The following is a 21,037-nucleotide window of genomic DNA, read 5'->3' on the forward strand; positions in this document are numbered from 1 at the left end:
ATGGATTTGAGATTTTAGGCCTGACTTTTTGGCCTGAGGGAATGCTAGAAGTGTCATTATGCAGAAGCAGCTGTTGATCACTTGAGTCTTTTACCGGCCCTTTAGAGTAGTGAGGAGTCATCAATCAATAACGGTATAAAACAATCAAAAACAAAGCTTGACTAAAAAATGTATATAACCACAACAACAAGAGGTCCTTGAGAATACAGTCATACATTTGCACAAAAACTATAAGCTTAGTAGTTTGCAAGATTTGCTGCAGACAGATACTCTACAACTTATGAGTATAATACGTTTGTAAGGGTTTTTTAGTGACTGCATAGAAGTGGCCTAGTGCTTGTAGCATTATTAAGGTCAGAGTTCTTAAGTCCACACTGCATTTGGACACAGTGGCTGCTGATAGAAGTAGGTTCATCTCCAAGTTTAATGACTCTGGTTACAGGATTGTCCTCCAAATTGTTCCGATAATAGCCAACGTTGTATTTTAAGCCAAGCCTGAAGTAGTATATCCTGCAGCCTCAAAATACAACCTGCATGTCTGAGTGGGGATTACAGGCCGGTCAGTCTATCAGTGGCCATGTCCTTAGTGTAGTGTGGTGCAGGAGATGTAGGTCGGCCGGTCTGTGAACTCAATCCTGCACAGACACAAACCGCTGACTGATAATATTCACAGCAGCAGACGAACTGACAAACATGCAAAAACAGACGGACTGACATAACTGAGCTGCAGGCACTGTATAAAACAAAGGTGGAACAGCATCAGAACAGTATTTTCTTTTAAGCATTTTATCTGAATTTTATGCAATTTACAGGAAAGATTAGCCTGTCAGTTTAATTTAGGAATGCAATAGCGACATTATTAAACAAAAATATATGAACACTTTTAACAAAATCTCTAAATAAATGCATTTACTTTTTATTATAAACACTAAAGATTACTGACAGCTTGTTAGGCATGTAAGGGAATGTTTTAATTTTTAAGGGAAATCATGGTTGCACATAACATTTTTAAGAACACATCTGACTTATTTGGATGAAAAAACACTTATATCACCAATATATATCTCCTTATATGTCTTTGACCCATATCTGAAAATCAGGGCATTATGAAACACACACCCATAAGGCATGATCACACATATGAGTGTCCCTTCGCACCTTGTGAACATAAATAGGCCATCAAAGCCACCTCCCACACTTTTATCAAGTGCTGTAAAAAATACTCGTATATACATGTATTATTCTCATCCATTACATACAACATGTCACTTGTTAGATGCTTTTATCCAAAGCGACTTACATACTCAATACTGTGGGCAATCCCCACAGGAGCAATTTGGGGTGAAGTGTCTTGCCCAGGGACACAACGACATGCTGACTGCAGTGGGGTTTGAACCTGTGACCCCCTGATCTGAACACCAACGCACAACACACTGCACCACACGCCTCCCCATACGTCTTACATCACTGTATGACGAAAGGCGTTGTTGATTAGTAGCTTTTGGAACAGTTTCATCATATGATTTGTCAGCTATTCATCTCTTTAACAAGCATTCAGAATCAGAATCCCTTTATTAGTCCCAGAGGGGAAATGTACATTGTTACAGCAGAGCCAAAGACAGCTTAATGTTACTTAGAAGCATGCATACAAAAGTATTAAAGTAAAAAAAATAAAGAAATAGAAAAAAGTTATAATATAATTTTAAAAAAATGAAGTGGGTTTCTTTTAGTGGTTTATGTGTTCTCTAATATCCTCAGTGAGTATGTAGTGTTTTTGTACAGGTGAAAAGTGTTTATCATTCACAAAATGCCATTTTAATTGTTCCCTCTCTGTGACATCATGTTAAAAATGAAGAAATCAGTCTTTGTAGATACAGGAATGGACATATTTTATTAGAGAAAAGTGATTCAAGAGGTAAAAAGTCTTTATGTTATTATGGCAAACAAAAAACAAACATTCAATCTTGCTTTATATATTACAGTTCATTTTGTTCAGTCACGGCATGGTTTGAGTTACACGCATACAAGAAAATGAGTAGAAAAATGCACTGGATGAATCTTTAATTTGCACACCCTCATGTTTCATTAGCATGTGGACAAAATGTTCAGACTCGGATCACATGACTGCGGTTAAAGTGGATACCCAGTAAGAGAGGGTCTCACTTGACTGCATTTGTATTTTGGCACAATGGAGGCTCTGTATCTGTCTCAAATCTCTAGACAACCACTGGATACAACAATGCTAATATGTACAGTTAACAAGAATGCAAGAAAATGATTGATCCAGTCTGATTTGACAGATTTATTTTTAAATCTGTCAGTCTTTTTGTCATGGTTATAAGGTATTCCTGTGGTGCAGTCAGCTGGATAACTATTCCTATCGTTTTACACTCTGGCAGCAGTCAAGCATGTTGGATGCCAACGCGATCAGATCGTAGCGCCATGACAGGCGGATTATTATTATCTTTCATGATATCATAGTAGGTATGATTTAATATGAGTGGTGCTATTTACAGAACTCCACTAAATCTAAAGTAGAAAAGAGAGGTGTATTAAATATCGGGATATCAATCCTGGATTTTGAGGATGTTCCTCTTCTCCAGATCGTTCATCTCCTTGAGAATCAGAGCCACGTTGTAACGGAGCTCCTGGAATTTGGACAATGGCACCTGGACGAGAAAAAAACAAGATGAATCACTGATGAGGTAACAGAGGAACAAAGTGTCCCATTTGAAAACTGCATAGCCAAGGTGGGGGGGATCAGAATCAGAATTTTGTATGACAGTATTTCCATTTTAGAATATAATAAAAAAGGATTAAAATAAATAAATAAACAAAACAATTATATTTTTTATAATTATAAATACTTAGTTAATAAAAATAAAACTGAATTCAAATATTTAAATAAAGGCAAGAAGTGTGAGGATAACATTTGAAATACAAATATAAAATTAAATAAAGATATTTATTCAAAGACAGGAAGGTCAAGTCAAAAGTTCAATAAAATACAAAAATAAAATGGAATAATAATATTTATGTAAACATAAGAAGTAAAATGGTGCACATTGAACGACAACATATAACATGTATACTACGATATATACAGTGGTATCATAGTATAAATAAGAATAAGTAATGTTGCTTTTAATTCAATGTTATTCTTGTTTTATTCAGTTCTGTGTATATTATATGTTGTGGATAATAAGAAGTTTTAATAATTAAAACATTATATTTATCTATTTTTTCATAAACATTTTGTAATCACTAAAGCCTGCTGTGTTACCTTTTGTGTATTCAATGTGTTGTATGAATAACGTTTGATTAATTGATTGATTGAGAATGGAGTGTGGCGTCCCCTGCTGATTCAGCTTTGTACTAACTTGTTGATTATTTTTAGTTTCTCACTTTGTATTATTAGCCTTACGAATCATTTATCGCTGACTGCATTTATTTCAATGAGCACTATTGTATGATTTAAAGTTATTCATGTTATTATTTTATTATTGTTTTTGGGTGACTGCTGTTACAGTTAAACTACAATCCTTTGTTTATTTAAAAAGTCACATTGTTATGACTTTTATTTCTTTCTTTAACTGATAATTGGGTCTTTTCTACTGTAAATTAAACCTAATTTAACTAAAGAAATACTGTCAGAGGTTCTGCTGTAATTCCTCTAGAATTGTTTTAGTTTTTCTCAGAGACAGAACCATTCTAAAGTATCTATCTGTTCTGCTTTGAAGTATATATATTGTGGTATACTAAGTGTACAAACAAACAAACACAACTGTCACAGACTGTATCAGCAACACTTGGCCAAGAATAGGTTCTAGGCCAGGCTCTAGTTATAATAAATGTTACCTCAATTATTCCACTTGGATCCTATTATGTAAAACCGACCTACATTAGCTCGCTGGCTAACAACCAACTCTTTCAAGCCACAGGCTAAAGGTCAATTATAAATACACAGTAGACCTTTATAATGCGTTCTAAAATACATTTAGGTTTGCAAAAAGGGGAATTTGATGTAACTGATGTTTATATTGTACAATGTTTGAGTATAACCAAACATATAGCAACGACATCAACAATTATACACAGGTACTAATCGATTGTTTGTACCTGGCTGTGTTCTTATAGTGATTTATTTTTGGCCTTGTAAATTTAAAGCGCCTGCCAGGTGATCCTAAAAACAATGCAAACCCCACGCCAATCTCCTTAACCCTCCTATTGTCTTCGTTTCCCCCCCCTTACTTTGGTGTTCGCGGTCAAATTTGACCGGTCCTGTTTTAACTGCTATTACATTAACACAAAAACCATTAATCATCACCAAATTTCATTTAACACCCTTTCAAACTGTAAATATTGTATCAGACTACTGGTATACATGAAAAACTGCAGTAAATATACAAAGAATAGACAGTGAACATGTATTGCGTGTGCCAGGTGTGATCCATGTGGGGGGATGGGCACATAAGAGCGGGACATGTGTCAAATTGTTCTGTGTGTTTGTGTGTGCCAGGTGTGATTCACATGGGGGGATGGGCATATAAGGGGGGGGGGACACATCGAGAGTATGTGTGTGTGTGTGGGTGGATGTTTGTGTGTGTGTTTTATCTGATCCGGATGGTTACTAATTCCTTTTCTTTATGGCGGTCATTTTTGACCGGGAACACCATGGGTGTTACAAAGTTGACTAAATCATCCAAAATGCAATGAAAGTTGTGATCAGCAATTTGATATGTTCAAATGTCTACTGTGAAGGATATCATAAAGCCTTAATGCAATCGAATGTAAAACAAAAAAGTTATGATTGATGAAAGTAGTAAATCGGTCAGATTTGACCCGAAGACAAGAGGAGGGTTAAAAGGGCATGAGGTTCCAGGGCTGTGTGCACAATACAAGGAACAAAAATGGAACAAAAATGGGAAAATTAAGTCAAGAACACCCGACTAAAGTCTGAACAGGTTGGACCACCCAATTGTAAACGTAAAGAAATAAAAGTCATTTTAAGTAGCTTCAGTAGTGGATATAAAAGAAACAAAAAAATGATGCATGGGACGCTATAACTCATTGAGTGAGACACCTGATGAATTAAGAATATAAGTGGTATGATTTCTAAAATGGAATGGTTTACAATCAACAACATTTATTATTTATTTTCAACAAGACACTTCGCTTTAAGAAGAAGTGAGAATGCAGAGAATTATTATGCTCACCACGTTTCTTTTGTCGGTTTTAAGGGGGCCTTATTATAAACATTTTCAGGTTCATATTTGTATTCTGTTCATCTACTGTTACATGTACATTCATGTTCAATACTTTCCCCATACTGCCTGTGCTGCAGCATCTCTTTTCACCCTCTGTCTGAAACCAGAGGGTGAAAAGAGATGCTGCTCTGCTCTGTTGTGATTGGTCAACCGCTTAGAGCTGCACCGCCCCTTAGACCCCGTTTACACGAGGACGAAACGGGTTGTATCCGCATACATAGTTTCTCTTGCGTATAGCCCTTTCGTTTACACGAGGCCGTAACAAAACGATAGAAACGGACCCCGCAAACGATAACGGGTCCCAAGGTGGATAGATCTGCAAACGAAACGCTCTGGGGGGTCAAATGGATCCGTCTGTACGCCTCTATATGATCATTTTCTGATAACGATGAAATAGCCCCGCCTCCCTCTCCCCACGTCTCCCTCTCCCCACGTCTCCTGCTCAGAGGTCAGTTGCTGGGCCGTCAGAAGAGGGGGAGGAAAAGAGAGACTCCGTTTTTTATTCTTATATTATTATATGGAGTCGTTATTCATTTGTTTTAAAGCTCAATAAATAACAAAGAAGACCTCTGACCGGCACTTTTCTAATTTTGTACGGAAGATTTCAACTTTAACGGACATGTTGACCGGCGAAAAAAAATGTTAACGGAAACTCTGCCGCATGGTCCCCTCGTCCCTTGGAAGAGGCGGAGAGGTGGGTGTTTTTCATCTGCTGGTGGACTACCGGAGAGATTTACAGGAGGAGCACACGCCGTCTACCGCGGAGAATAAACAGAAGGGCAACCATGGCAACCATGCTCCGGGGTCTTCTTCGCTGCTTTTGGTGTATTTTGTGGCGGCAGCAGCGCCAATTACAGGCCCGGCATATGTACTACAGCGTTTCCAGCGTTTCCAGCGGTCTCGTGTGAACGGACACGTTAAATGAATCGAATGCGTGTGAACGGAAGACTTTTTTGAAAACGCATACGCTGCGTAAACGCAAACGTTCCCGTGTACAATGTGTTGGAGCGTTAGCCAATAAAAGCAAGAGTGTCTATATAACACACTACAGATAACAGTAAACAACCAAAAAAGGATTAAATAATTTAAATTTAAATTCTTTAGTAAATAATGAAGGCCCATTGGTAAGTATATGTATTAATAATCTGGGCACATATTTAAAATGAAAACAGGTTACTTTGTGGTGAATGTAAAACTGCCTGTACTATCAGGGAGAAATCATTAGTTTCAGTACCTCAAAGCGCTGACAGCTCCCGTCTGATAGCTTCATCTGCATCAGAACAGATGGCTGCAGGGCTCGGGCTAAAGAGCTGGGGAGATACAGAAACACACTCAGTTACAATAAAAACAACAAAAACATTAAAAAAGCTTCAGTATTCTGGTTGTATGTTGAAAAGCAAAAACATGTCTTGCCCCTCTGTACTCGATACATTACCTTGTAGAAATGGTAACATCTACTCTCCATTTAAAGTCTTCCATTGTGGGGAGGTGCGGATCATTCTGAGAGGTTGCTGCATCGAGAGCTGCACGTCTGCAAACATAAAACAATGTACATGATGCAACAATAATGTAACCATGAATGGCATTCATAGCCAACCACAATACTGATGAAAACAAGTTTAAGTTAGACTTTGAAAAAGGCATGCTTTCTTCACTATGGCCCAACTCCAGACCCACCCATCCACACTCTCACTCCTTGACAGAGTGAACTCTGACACTCTCAGCTGAATAAGGCTTCTTCATTAAGGTGGAGACTGAAAATAAAGTGGCAATTTTTGGACAAACTCCCATGTTTCTGGCAGGACCGGGAACTGTCGTAATTCTTCTCTTGGACGAAAAATAACAAATAATAAAACTGCAAAAATATATTCTCTTGGTTTTTTAATTACTGTATTAAAATGTCATCTTTCTGTTGCACTTTATGTTAATGCTTTTAATGTTTTTATTTGCACATTTTGCAGTAAAGCACTTTGAATTGCCTTGTGTTGTAATGTGCAATAAAAAAAATAATATATATAAATAAATATATGAAAATGTACCTTTGAAGTTGTTAACATCTGAATGAAAATATTAAAAAGGTCCATCTAATTTTGGGCCGTTTACTAATAAATGTTTGCACGGACATTCTACACAGCATGTTCAAGTGACGGATAGAAACAGCGATGCACCTGGTCAGGTAGGGCAGCTGGTTAAGTCAAGTCCAGCACACTTCCTGTTGGAGGCTTTAATACCTTCCACTCTCCACTAGTGTTTAGGAACAACACCAAATGTGTTGGAAGAACCTCACAAACATGCAAAAAGGGTGGAATTCAGTAAGGGGGAGGATGTAGGGGTTGGTTGGAATTGGGCCTGAGTTTAGACTGTTTCTATGCCTTTATGAGAACACACAAACACAGGTCTAAAAGTTCTAAATGTAGAGACTTTAAATCCAACATACCTGCTTCCAAAGACCACACTGGAGAAATCTGTGATAAAGTCTTCAGGTATCCTAGGTAACAAAACATAATCATTTATCATCTCAGGTTGAGAGTGTGTTGTGTATAAGCCAGCAGAGTGCATGAAAAGATGTGTTAAAATGATGACGAGCCTTGCCTCAGTTCTCTAAGATCTTCTTTGAAGGCCTAAACAGGGACACAAATCAAGTGTTCAATATTCAATTATTAAGATCTTACAATGTGTAAGATGCTTTTGAAGTGGTGGGCAGGGACGTGGGAAGGGGGGGTGCTGAGGGCAGAGTCCTGCACGGGTCTGATTTTCAAGACCCACTCCCGCCCCGCACCTGCGACGTGCAAAACCGAACCCGCCCCGCTACCCGCACATATTGCCAATTAGTTCCGCAACCCGACCCGACCCGTCGGCACAAGATCCGCAACCCGACCCGAACCCGCATATATATGAGCAGTGAAAACGTGCAAATATTAACACACGCAGTTGCATATTTGTCTCAAAAAGCGTGGGATGTTGGTTATTTTCTCCATCTAGGATGACACCAAAAGCCTCCCAGACGTTGGATTTCGCTCTTGAGGAAGTGTTATTGAAAATGCTGTATTCTCCGCTAGAGAGCTTCACCTCAGCCATTTCGAATGTGGCGCGCTCAGCAGCAGATTGATGCGCTGCAGAGGTTATGATTATGCGCGGTCCCGCGGGGGAGAGGTCTGAGGATTTAAACATTAAATCATTAAAAAAACATCTTTGTTTTACCCAGAACCGAACCCGGAAAAAAGCGTTTGAAAAAATACCACCCACGATTCACTCTTTTTGCGGGTACCCGACCCGATGCAGGACTCTGGCTGAGGGGGCTGCAGCATCTGTTGGCGGAGAGTTGTAACTGCAACGCCAACAAGTTCACTAAACAAATCAATAAAAAAGTTTTATTTTGAGTTAGCATTTTAGTGTAAGCAGTCTATAAAACATGGTTGTTTTTTAAATGGTTGATATATAGAAAATATCATTAATAAGTTGCTACTAGTATTGCTACTACTATGTCTCAAAAACGAATATTAGATTTCTTTAATGGCCCCAAAGCCAAACAACCCTATCGACTCGGAGTCCCTGCAGGTGGACACAGACAACTGTCACTCCAGCAACCCGGAGGAGAGAACACCCGCGGCCGCGGCTCTTGTTAACGACGTTGCCCCCCGTCCAGCAGCTAACAACAAGTTGCCCTCGGTGAAGAGCCTTGCCAGCCCAAGGACTTTACATTCCCTGCCATGCGGTTTGGAAAGGAAACATTCACCCGATCCTTCAATTCAGGCTGGTTTAAACAGTGGACATGGCTTCACTATATAAAAGAAAATGATCATGCGGTGTGCTTCTTCTGTTGCTCTGCAATAGAAAATAAGCTTGTCAGTGCAGACAAGAACAGGGATGGGAGTTTTGTTAAAGGAGGGTTTAACAACTGGCGAAAGGCAGGGGAAAAATGTAGGGAGCATGAGAAGTCCCATCAACGGAGGCCGTCAACAAACATTAAAACGAACACCACTTTCTCACAAGTCACAAGCTGTTGCTAAGGAACAAATGACTGCACAGACTGTGACTTATTTCCACCACCCCTGAGCGCAAGACCACCTTCGGTGTTCTGTAGCCTATGCTGTGTGCGCGCGAAGAGAGTCAGAGAGAAGTTCAGAGTTACTCGTTATTAATATTTTCGGATGGTTGCTCTGTGTTCACTTAAATAAAATAAAGAAATACGTTCATTTAGCGCTTTTCTAGCATATCGCACAGCCGAATTCACAAAAATGTGCAATTGTGTAAAATGTGTAAATTGTCACTGTTAGAAACCTATGATTATTCATGTAGGCCTATTCCGTTTTAATCTGTTTAATCTCTGTTAACTCTGCATCTGTTATTGTTATACAATCCGGTGCGCGCTATAAAGTTCAAGTGCGTTGTTATTGCTACCCGGCTGCGTCTCAATCAACAATAAATCGTCTTCTGATTAGAAAAAAACCTGCTGCATTTCATGTGTGAAATCCCCCCGCCCCCCCGCCCCCGCCCCCAGCTCTGACTAACTTCCCGCGTCCCTGGTGGCGGGAACAAGGAAGTGTGTCCTTGGATAACCACAAGAGGTGGAATTCAGCACTAGTACATTTTTAGTATTACAAATATATATTTTTGTACTGTGGCCTGTTAAAATGTCTTCTGTCAGAACAATTTAGGATGTCCATAATCTCTGAAAGTCAATGTATGCAAATGAGAGGAAAAAGGTACTATAAATCATTATAATGAGAAACTGACTTGAAATATTGAATTGGATCTCAAAATAATGTCTTAGTATCCCAAAATAAGGAAATACTATTGAATAAAAATGACAGTTTCTCATAAAACGATACAAAATATTTAAATAACATTTCTCATTATAATGATTTTTTCTTCATCTCATCACGAGATAATTATGTTTTTTTTTGTTTTTTTAAATGTAATTGGCGCTGGCAGTAATGGGCTCCCATAATAGACAGCATACTCAAAGATTTTTGGTGGGAATAATAATAGAGTTTTTGAGTATACAGTCCAATGTCAACAGCATGGAATAAAGACCAATCTCATGTCTTGTAATAGCAAAAAAAGAGCATGTGAATATAACAGTAATGATTGTTTTGTTGGATTTAGGCACATTGGGAAATCATGACCATAAACTGGTTATTATTAATGCTGCTGTAACATGTCAAAATGTGTACTGTGGGAAAGAGCCATCTCTAAAGTGCACACAGACTGAGACTGTGTCAGCATGTTCATAATGTAATTTCCAGTGTTTTACAGCAGCTCACCTCCTGCTTTAGCGACGATGTGGGGATGCGGATGGCCTCAGACAGCACTCTGTACATCCCAGCCACGATGTAACTGAGCCTCTCCTGGGGGATGACGCTGCTCTCTGCTATCGACTTCATCACCTCTCTGTTGTCCTTCCCCTCCAGGGCGCTGACCACAGCTGGACAGAAAAGAGTTCACAGGCATATTTACCTCTGCTATGGATTTACTTCATTTGGACTTGTTCGGGGATATTGGGCACTGTCACGGGTCCCCTGCAGATACCATTCTTTGGGCTGTTTTCATGAACTAAAGCATATTTGAACACTTTTTAAATGTTCCATAAAATACACCTAGCTATTTGTCTTATCGCCAAGTTTGGGCGAAAGATATTTATATTTGTTGTGCAAGTTTAAAAAAATAATATTGACACAATTTATCATCTTTTGTATTTGTGAAATATTCCACATATTTTGGACAGATCTTGATTCTGTCTGTATTATTAGGTTCATGTTAGAACTTTTCATGATTTTTTGGGATTAATAGGCTTTTAGAAATGTGTGGAACTTTTTTCTGGGACACTGACTGATTATGATTATAACATAACTTTTTCGTTTAACGTTATAATGTATGCCCTTCACGGTGATGGTATTAGGTATATTTGTTCTGGTTGTGTTGCTATGGTTTATTTATTTTTGTAAATGATCCTTTTCTCAAAAAAGCAGTTTTTGCTCTACCTATTTATTAAAATCTCACAGTAAAAGTTGTTGGAACCCCGATATCATTACTCAATGTCAATGAACACCTTATAAACCTTTTAAAACGTCCCCATTGTTAGTGGCTTTTACAATGCATTAACAAAATACATATTATACAGACGGCTGACCAGGTCTGTAATGAGTCATAAACTATAGACATTAAAAACAACATTATCTTGCAAACAGCTATTTTACCTTTTAGTATTTTTCTGAACAACTCTTGGTCCACATCCTTCAGGTTTTTCGACATTGACTCGATTTCTGCGGGTATCCTGCCCCCCAAAAAGCTGGAGTCCTTTGTGTGGCTTAAAGACATGACTACCATGCAATCATATGTTGTATTTTGCGATAACAAATAGCAAAATTGTGAAATTTTAAGCACAGAATGCTCTTTTTTAAGCTAGTTTTCTGTTTGTGTGACCACTTCCGCCTCACGTCACATGACAACAGTGTTGGCTCGCGGGAGTCTCGCGGTGACAGCTTAGCTCATCGCTGGAAAAGAAAGGATTTGCAAATGGAGGTGGCAGAAATGATCATTATTTGAACGACAAAAGGTTAGTGTTTTAATGTTTATAGCTTCTTTATAATAACTTTACCAGGTTTATGAAACCTTCAGGTGTGTTATTAATGAAAAATGATTATTTAGAGCTCGTTTTGTGGCTAGGTAAACGCTACCTGCACATTTGAAGGATTAGCAACTAGCTAATGACGTTAGCTTGTGTTGTTTTCCAAACACAGAATGTGCGCCTTGGTGAAAAATAATAGTACCGTATATGGTAATGTTTGAGTTATTAAAGCTAATGTAGCTTCCTTCTTTAATGGTGTATTCTCATTTTGTCTTGGTGTGCTTTGCGTGACTGTCAAGCATCTTATTGTGTTGTTAAGAAAAACAACAATTATGGGAGTTAGAGGCTTAACGTGGATGACATCTAGTATCAAAGATGAACATGAGAAGTGTCTTTAACATGCTTAAAAGCTCATTATTAGTACTTATAATAATGCTAGCTTTGGCCACTAACGTCACTTGTGTTACCAACAAAAGACCCAAATGTAAAGGAGCTCGTATTCCTGAGGTAAGTGCTTGTATTTGGACGAAGTTTTGCTTTCTTGAGTGACTTTGTGCCACATTTTTGTTGTTTCATTTTTTAACTACATTTATTAACAACAATGATTTACACACATGGAACATTTTTACAAGCAACAATGTTGAAGTCCATCAGATCAAGTTAAAACTGAACTAAATACCTTAAATATCACATTTGGTTTTGTTCATTGTGTCTGTATATCAAGGGTTGTCTATTAGATATTCACTTCCACCCCACATAACAGAATGTTTAATATAATTTAAAATACATTAATTTGCATATTAGGACACATATTCTAAAATTACAATTGCACACACTTTCATTTAACTTGATAAATAGTTCATATCTTAATTGTCCTTTTTCTTATTTTTTCCTTTTTGTTACTTGATTTTTGCAATACCTGTTTGTAATTTTAATACAATTGTCAGTCACTGTGTTATGATTTGCACAAGTACAGCAAATAAATTCCTTGAGGGTAAAACTACTTGGCAATACACCATATTGTGGTTCAGCTGTTACTACCCTTTGACAGAAACACTCTCCAAAAGCTTTCTAAGATGTGTCTATATAATTTGGTGTTAATAATTGACACTGTAGCTCTATTGATATGCACCCTATTATGTTTAGTTTGTCTTATCTTTGCCTCTGTTTTTGTAGATCCATCTGGCCATGTCTGAGTCTCTGTATGAGAAGTTTTTGGCACCAGAGGAGCCTTTCCCACTCCTCTCTCAAAGAGCCAACCTCAGTGATGTGGGAACTCTGGACGTCAGTGACTTTGGCTGTCAACTCTCATCTTGTCACAGAACAGACCCTCTGCACCGCTTCAACAGCAACAGGCAAGTAGACCAGTGGTGTGTGCTTGTCTTCACGTGTGTGTCATCACTTTGAGAGGTCAACTGACTTTCAGGATGTTTTTTCAAAAGATTTTATCAAGGAAAAATCCTCATTATTGTTTTGGGAATTAATAAAAAAAGACCAACCTTAATGGTACAGTACTCAAAAGATGGACCCACCATAAGCTGCTGCAACATGTGGCAATGCAGCTATTGGTGGCATAACAAACAAAAAGATTATTTTGTTCAAACTACAAACACATTCTCTACATACAGTTTAAATAAAACAAGACCTTAAACCACAAAGGAGGTTTATTGCAATTTATTCACCTCAAAACACATACTTTTGAGTTCGTACCACTGTAGTAAACAAGATTGATTCAGCCGACTTGTGACTGGTTAGAGACAGTGAAAACACCTCTTACTGAGCTGTGTGTGTCCCCGATGATGTTATAAACAGCAAAAGTTGTGATTTCGGCCATGGCTAATAAAAACATTGTTGGTATCTACAAGGAAATTAGCCCCGCCTCCTTGATGGGACGTCTAGTTTTACTGACGAGCGTTGTTACAAATGATGGCACGGTACACAATAAGCTTCATGTCCTGTGTGACATGTAAGGTCAGGTAGTGTAAGGTGTAACGCACCTTAACACTACCTGACCTTTTTTACTTTGTTTTAAAGGAAGGAGGTTCTATACACTCATTTATAAGCTAAAGTCCATTCTGTTGGCTTTAATAAGGACAATAATAAAGTTCTCCAGACAAAAATGTAAAGATGTCATATAAAATTCACATAAAATGTATAGTTTATTCAGTATTATTCGCATTTCTTAGGTGGCAAGTCTCAGAAAAAAGGTTAATAGTGAAAAAGGTGCCACTGGAAAATAGCTGTGAACAGTATACTCTGTGACTCCTGCATCCATGTTTTTGTTGACATTTTAAAATAATTGACATAGCTGAAATGTACTTCCTTATCTTGCCTGCACCCTCCCCCAGTCTTGAAAAACCATCAGATCAATTTCCATAACTTACTCCTAGAAAGTGCTCTGACGTGCTGTCATTGTTGTCCGCAGGTGGAACCTCACTTCCTGTGGGACGAGCGTGGCCAGCTCAGAGTGCAGCGAGGAGCTCTTCTCCTCCGTGTCTGTGGGGGATCAGGACGACTGCTACTCCCTGCTGGACGACCAGGAACTGACGTCTCTGGACCTGTTTCCAGAGGGCAGTGTCTGCAGCGATGTCTCCTCCTCCATCAGCACATATTGGGACTGGTCCGACAGCAGCGAGTTTGAGTGGCAGGTCGGTGGCATTATCTAACTCGGATGGCATTATTTATTTTTTGCACTCAGCCCATGTAGCTTTTGCAGTGAACAAGCACATTGATGTAATTGGTATGTTAGCTTTGGCAAATTGATAAAAGAGGACACAAGAGATGCTATTAAACCAGGAGACAAATATTATCCCAAAAGAAAGTTACTTAAAGGGGCCCTATAATGTTCTTTTGGGTTTTCTTTTTCCTGTAGAATGTTATATAGGTTTTGGTCTGCAAAGACTAAAATCGCAAAGTTTCTCCAAAGGGAGGTAACACTTGCGCTAGTATTGGCTAAACATCCAACACATTGTACATGATAGGTTAAAGTGCGGACTTCGAACTCCCAACCTTCCGATTGCTGGACGACCACACTTCCTCACAGCCACAATCGTCCAAAAAATGAAGTGATTTGCGCGATGTTGTCCATTCCTTATTTTTTTTGTTACATTCCCCACAGCTGCCAGGAAGTGACATCGCCAGCGGCAGCGACGTCCTCTCTGACATCATCCCCAGCGTTCCCAGTTCACCATGTCTGTTCTCCAAGAGGAAGCCTAAGCCTCACCCCCACCGCAATCTGGACGAGTTACCATGGAGTGCCATGACCAACGATGAACAAGTAAACACACCTCTCTGTATCATAGTGCTTCTAAGTCATTAAGGAGATAATTCAACTGACCAGCTTTCTGACCCAGCTACCAGTATGTTTTAAATATTTCTGCTGGTGAATTGTTTCACGTGAATGTCCGGTAACGATTAGATTATGGCATGGCTTGCATCTCAATACAAAAAGGTTTCCCCGTTTTATTTTGTTGGATTTTGCATGTAATTGTCACTATTTCACCAACTTAAAACATTCTTTTAAAAGCAGCCAGATAGCATAATATGAATTTAGCTACACTACCGTAATCATTGTTTTTTTTGTTTTTTTTCTCCCATATTCCTAGCTGTATCCACATAGATCAAACAGGAAAAACAATACAAATATTAAAACGTGTGTGAATGTATGTACACATTAACACCCACGCATGCTGCTGCTGTTTTTGGAACTTTCTTTTAGCTACTATAGTAATTTCCGGAATACCTCAAATCCCTTCATGTACTTGAGTTGGTAACTTCATGTGCTTTTCTCCCCACATCCTGTGGTATGTCTGAATTCATTTCAATTCCCAACTCCCTTTGTTTGAAGTGTATTATTTTACTCATTATCAGAAATATAAAGCTCTAGCCATTTCCAATCCAGTGATTGTTGCAGTAGTTAGAAACACCCCACTACGTTCAGTGAAACACTTTAAATCAACCTTTAAGTCTTCAGTGTGGGCAGAGATACCTGGAAAAAAAAGCATGAAAACTTCATGTGTGTGTTTCCACTTCCAGGTGGAGTATATCGAGTACCTGAGTCGGAAGGTGAGCACAGAGATGGGCCTGAGGGAGCAGCTGGACATCATCAAGATCATCGACCCCTGCGCTCAGATCTCCCCCACCGACAGCGAGTTCATCATCGAGCTCAACTGCCTCACCGACGAGAAGCTCAAGCAGGTGGGCAGCAGCTGTGAAAACACCGCCAGTCCATTACATTTCAGTTCTGCAGGATGTGAGAAGTAAATAATTGGTACCTGTGTGATGCCTTCAGGTGCGTAACTACATCCGAGAGCACAGCCCGAGGCAGCGGGCCAGCAGGGAGGGCTGGAAGAGGAGCAGCCACAGCAGCGCCAGCACCGGGGGGGTCAGCGCCGCCAGCAGCAGCAACAGCAACGGCAGCATGGTCAGCTCCACCAGCTCCTCCACCGGCTCCACCGCCTCCAACTCTGTGGCAGGTGAGACGCTGCCTTGAAATGGTGTAACGATGGAGCTCAGATATAAAGTGGTGCAAGGAGATGTATTTGTGTGTACTGTCCTGGAAGTTAGCATCGCAGGGGCTCCTTGGAGCAAAAAGCCAATGGGATTTATCTCTTGGATTTTGGAATATTGCAGAAAATATTATCAGTGGCAAACATTTGTTTATGATACCTCAACGTTTTGTTCAGCAGGATAATCTCCACCTATTAACACCACTTCAATGATTTTTGACGTGTAAATGCAATTGCCAGAAGTAAATTATAACTTTTGGCTTTAAAGGAACTAAAGCACTGTCACATGACTTCACGTCACCGTAGTTAAGCTAAAGGCGGCTAATGTTTGCCGTGATGATGTTTAGTAGAGTCATTTCGACACTTGTTAGCAACCGCTGTTCTTATGACTTATGCTTCAGACTTTCACCAGTTGCACATTTACAGATATATTTTATGTCATAGCATAAGTGCTAAAATGCTAAAAACTACTTTTTGGCTATAAAGGAAACACACATGACTACACGTCACCATCGCTAAGCTAAAGGCGGCTATAATTGGCGTGATGACATGTAATAGTTACATTAAGTCACGGTAGCAAGTGTTTAAGACACATAGAAACCTAGGACATTCACCAGCAGGGTAAAAATGTGAACATTTCGTAAGCTTGTGTTAAACACCGACCTTATTTCAAGCATCTAACCAAAAATGACTTCAGAAAAAACATTGACTTAGAGATAACAGAGAAGAAATGTTAAAATGCTCGTTCGTTTTCAGAATCATTCCTGCACAACTCATTAAGATTAAGATCACCTTTATTAATCCAGAGTGTAAATTCACTTTCACTCTGGTGTTATTAATAACAGTGACCGGTCCACTATTTTTGGTCCCATCTGGACTTGTACCGGCGACAAAGTCCTTAAAGACTGAGCTATTGCCGCCGCCAATAGGATTAAACAATGACAGATAGACAATTTTGTTGGTGAAGTAATAAGCAATCACAACATTAAGTAAGATGTTCAGCTCGGTTTAATTCTCTTAAGTCTTCCTGGTTGTAATACATGTTGTTGTGTTGCAGGTGGTCCAGCATCAGCCTGCAGTGGCAGCAGTGTTGCTAACATTAGCAGAGCTCACAGCGATGGCAACCTTTCCAGTGCTGCAGAACGTATACGAGACTCTAAAGTAAGAATGTGTGCGTGTGTGGGTGAAAGTGTAGAAAAACGAGTTTCCTGTTTTTGACAAATACTATTCCTTCTGGATCACTGTGGTGACACATTACACATCTTTGATCAGTTGTGGAATGTTCCTGTAGGGCCAGCCTTGTGTAGCTCACACTGAATGGCAGGAAATCCCGCCGTCTCCTCTGTCTTTAAAGAGGACCTATCATGCAAAATGCACTTTTGTACGTCTTTTATACATGAATATGTGTCCCCGGTGTTCCAGGGAACTCACCAAGTGTCAGAAAACACAACCCTCTCTATTTTCCTCCATACCCAAATCTCTAAAAAAGGGGCTGCAACGGATCTGATAAAAACTGATCCAGATTTGAATACTGTCCTGACGTCAGGACGGTGGCGCTACGGCTATTGGGCCAACTCCACCAATCAGGAGGAGACAGCCACGGCCATTGCCGTTCGAAAGCGCTGGAGACGCTGTAGTACATATGCCAGGCCAGTAGGTGGTGCTGTTCTCACAGAATCAGCTAACATCTTTCAAATTGAGCGAAATGAGGCATGGCTAAAATGCATGATCTGTTTGGTATTTTGAAAAAAAAAAAGTATAAATATGCCTTATATAGGTATGGTCCTACACTATATTATTATAATATAGCATGATAGGTCCACTTTAAAGCATTTGAAAGAGACACAGTGCAGAAAATGGCTGATTACAGGTTAATTTAAAATACATGGATCCATGTAGCGAGATTTCATCAGGGATCCAGCTTCATTGATCCATCCATTGAGTTACATTCACTTTTTTGAGGTGCATGGCAGCATCCAAAATATTTAATATATCCATTTATTGAGTTTATTTTACTTAAAAAGCACTGTCCAAGAAAACAAGTAATATGTGGAGTTTGTTGAATAAAATCCTGGAAATAATAAAGGTTTTTTTGTTTTGTTTATTAGATTTAATAATAGATCAATCAAGGCAATAATCAACAGATTAATATATGAATACAAAAATCCGTTAGCTGCAGGGAAGCATCCTTAGGGTTACATTTCCCTCAAAGCATGTGAGACTTGATTATCCTCATCTTTTCCCTTCTTAAACGTCTCTCTCCTGCCCCGCCATCTCTTCAGAAACGCTCCAAGCAGCGCAAGCTCCAGCAGAAGGCTCTGAGGAAGCGGCAGCTGAAGGAGCAGCGCCAGGCCCGCAAGGAGCACCTGAGCGGACTGTTCTTGAACGAGGAGGTGCTGGCGCTGCGGGTGACGGAGGAGGACGACCGCGGGGACGACCTGGACATACTGATGTGACACCAGTGAACCAATCAGTGCTCCCTCTACGCCTGCTGCCTCAGCTCCACCCAGCCACAGATCACCGCATGCATCCGCTTTCAGTAGGCTTCAATTATGCAGAGTAATGTAATGAGCAGTAATAGTAGCCTAGCTTGATTCCGCTAGTGCTAAAGCTGATAGCCGCTGCAGCAATAATGCTAAAGTACTGCTAATGCTTCGATTAGGCAATTATGACATTAGGCTTTGATGACATTCAGTTTGACTCTACACTTGGTTTGGATTGCTTATAGATGCTTCATCAGGGTATACGCACTGCTACTAATACAGCTACCCCCCACAGAATGACAGATCACGGAAGAGAAGAGTTTGGCTACATTGTGCATTATGCTGCTACGGAAAAACATAACATAACTATGTGCAAGGTGGCAGTATTTGAGCTAATTTGGAAAAAATATGTCCATACTCAACAGTTATCAGCACTGGTAGAGTTTGGTTGATTTCCAATTAACAAGCTTAAACTGGTTTGATTTGATGTAAACTGCCTAAACCGGATTGAGCATTTAGGCACATCACAGCACTAATGCTCGCGTCTCTATATCTAGATTGGTTGCGATATCTTGTATTCTCGTATCAAAACAGACGGGGTAACAACGCGTAGACACTGAAAGAAAAGTAATGTGCGGCTGCTGCGTCAAGTGTGACCCCTAGTGGTCAAATCTGGAATAGCCGTCATATCCGAATATTAGCTAAATGTCCAACTGGTTTGAAAACATTGACATCTGTCCAACCCTAACCAACCTCTGTTGATGTGCAGATCGGGTTTTAACTGCTGAAGGTAATGTTACAGCATGTTTAAGAACCCAAGGGCTTCCGTCAAAGTATTGTGAGTGCGAAGTGTCCGTACCGTCAATATGAAAACACAAAATCTTGAGATTGAAACATTGCATTGGTGAGCATTTTTAAGCAGTCTAAATGACAATTCATTTTCATGGGTGAATCTTCTGTCGTTCTACCTGCTGGGTTTCTACTCTGAAGGCTTAGAGGGAGCACTGAATCTGCATGTCTAACACCGTCACCCACACCCAGCCCCCCCGTGGTCCAACAACGAACCAACCTGCTTCATTATGTGCATACGAACCTGTTTAAAAAATAGCTTAAGTGTTGTAAATAAATGATAAATAACAGCATATTTACCTACTGCTTCTTTGCAGGTTGTTTCTTGGTGATGAATGTTTGATTTCTAGTTTTATTTCCCCTTCCATGTGTGTATATACAGTATAGTATGACACGGTAGAAATTGGTCTCCTAGCTTAAATGCTACTCTGGTTCTTCTCTATGTTTTTGAGTCTTATTTTGAAGCATTTATCCGTTTTGTCACTTGAGTTTGGTCATTGTCTCAGACATCTTCGTTTCTCTGCCAGCACTCCTACTGTATTTCACCTGAGACCGACCTTGATAGTTCTAGATTTGCTATTATTTACTTATCATTTGACCACCACGATAACTTTGAAGCGTTTGAGGATTGAGGTGAAGTCTTACGAGAAGTTTTTACAGATCATGTCTGCCCACGTACTGAATGGCTGGTTTGGTTTCGGCGCTGACCTTGAGCTGGTTTCTTGAGCATGTGCATCTAACGTTAAGCCATTTACTTTCAATACTGAGACTACAAGAAAAGCACTAACACCTCAGATTTCTGTGGAGCTACCCTGCAGTTTCCATATTTGCTAGGAGTAGCAACCAGAGATTGTTTCTTTTGTATGTGTTTCCCCCCCCTTTGTTTACACTCTCCTGCAGAAATTGGCCTAAAAGCCTTCCGTTATTTCTTATACTTTACGTGTACTGAGCTATGGCTCTCGTCTCTGTCTCATGTATAAAGTTATTATTATAGCAATTATGTTAAATGCCGCTTTATGTATTCTGTAGGTATGAATTAGCAAAACTCTATTTTGAAAAATAAGATAATTTTGAAAAAAATGTAAAATAAGCCTGTGTGATGCAACAAAGTTATTTGTGTATATAAGGTACCATGTCATTGCTGATACTGAATGACATTGGACTGATTAAATAATGATTAAAAAAAAGGTTTTGTGCAAAGGAAACTTTTTGTTTTTCCTCAGTGTCATCGTTATGATTTTACATGTTCAGATATGAACCATCAGCTGCAATTAGACTTTTTTTCATGTATTGATTGACTGTAAACTTGACAAATAAACTTACACTGTTGCATCCTACTGTTCTCGTCAGTGATGGTAT

General features: G+C 39.5%; 2 protein-coding genes across 2 annotated transcripts; one reads left to right on the plus strand and one right to left on the minus strand.

Annotated features, from left to right (window-relative positions):
• Positions 1-1,872: 1,872 nt before the first annotated feature.
• commd5 (COMM domain containing 5) lies at positions 1,873-11,714 on the minus strand. Its single transcript, XM_034121072.1, has 7 exons — positions 11,468-11,714; positions 10,535-10,695; positions 7,860-7,888; positions 7,705-7,755; positions 6,703-6,798; positions 6,502-6,577; positions 1,873-2,669 (listed from the first exon to the last, which is right to left on the minus strand). The coding sequence occupies exons 1-7, from the start codon at positions 11,595-11,597 to the stop codon at positions 2,568-2,570; spliced, it is 645 nt and encodes a 214-aa protein (XP_033976963.1). The 5' UTR covers positions 11,598-11,714; the 3' UTR covers positions 1,873-2,567.
• On the plus strand, positions 11,708-21,015 carry fam199x (family with sequence similarity 199, X-linked). The gene is made up of 8 exons (XM_034121071.1): positions 11,708-11,826; positions 13,015-13,193; positions 14,264-14,486; positions 14,957-15,115; positions 15,874-16,035; positions 16,130-16,313; positions 17,404-17,507; positions 18,629-21,015. Exons 2-8 carry the CDS (start codon positions 13,027-13,029, stop codon positions 18,800-18,802), a joined length of 1,173 nt encoding a protein of 390 aa, XP_033976962.1. The 5' UTR covers positions 11,708-11,826; positions 13,015-13,026; the 3' UTR covers positions 18,803-21,015.
• The last annotated feature ends 22 nt before the right edge of the window (positions 21,016-21,037 follow it).

The sequence above is a fragment of the Trematomus bernacchii genome, unplaced genomic scaffold (genome assembly GCF_902827165.1).
Source record: "Trematomus bernacchii unplaced genomic scaffold, fTreBer1.1, whole genome shotgun sequence".
NCBI classification, from domain to species: domain Eukaryota; kingdom Metazoa; phylum Chordata; class Actinopteri; order Perciformes; family Nototheniidae; genus Trematomus; species Trematomus bernacchii.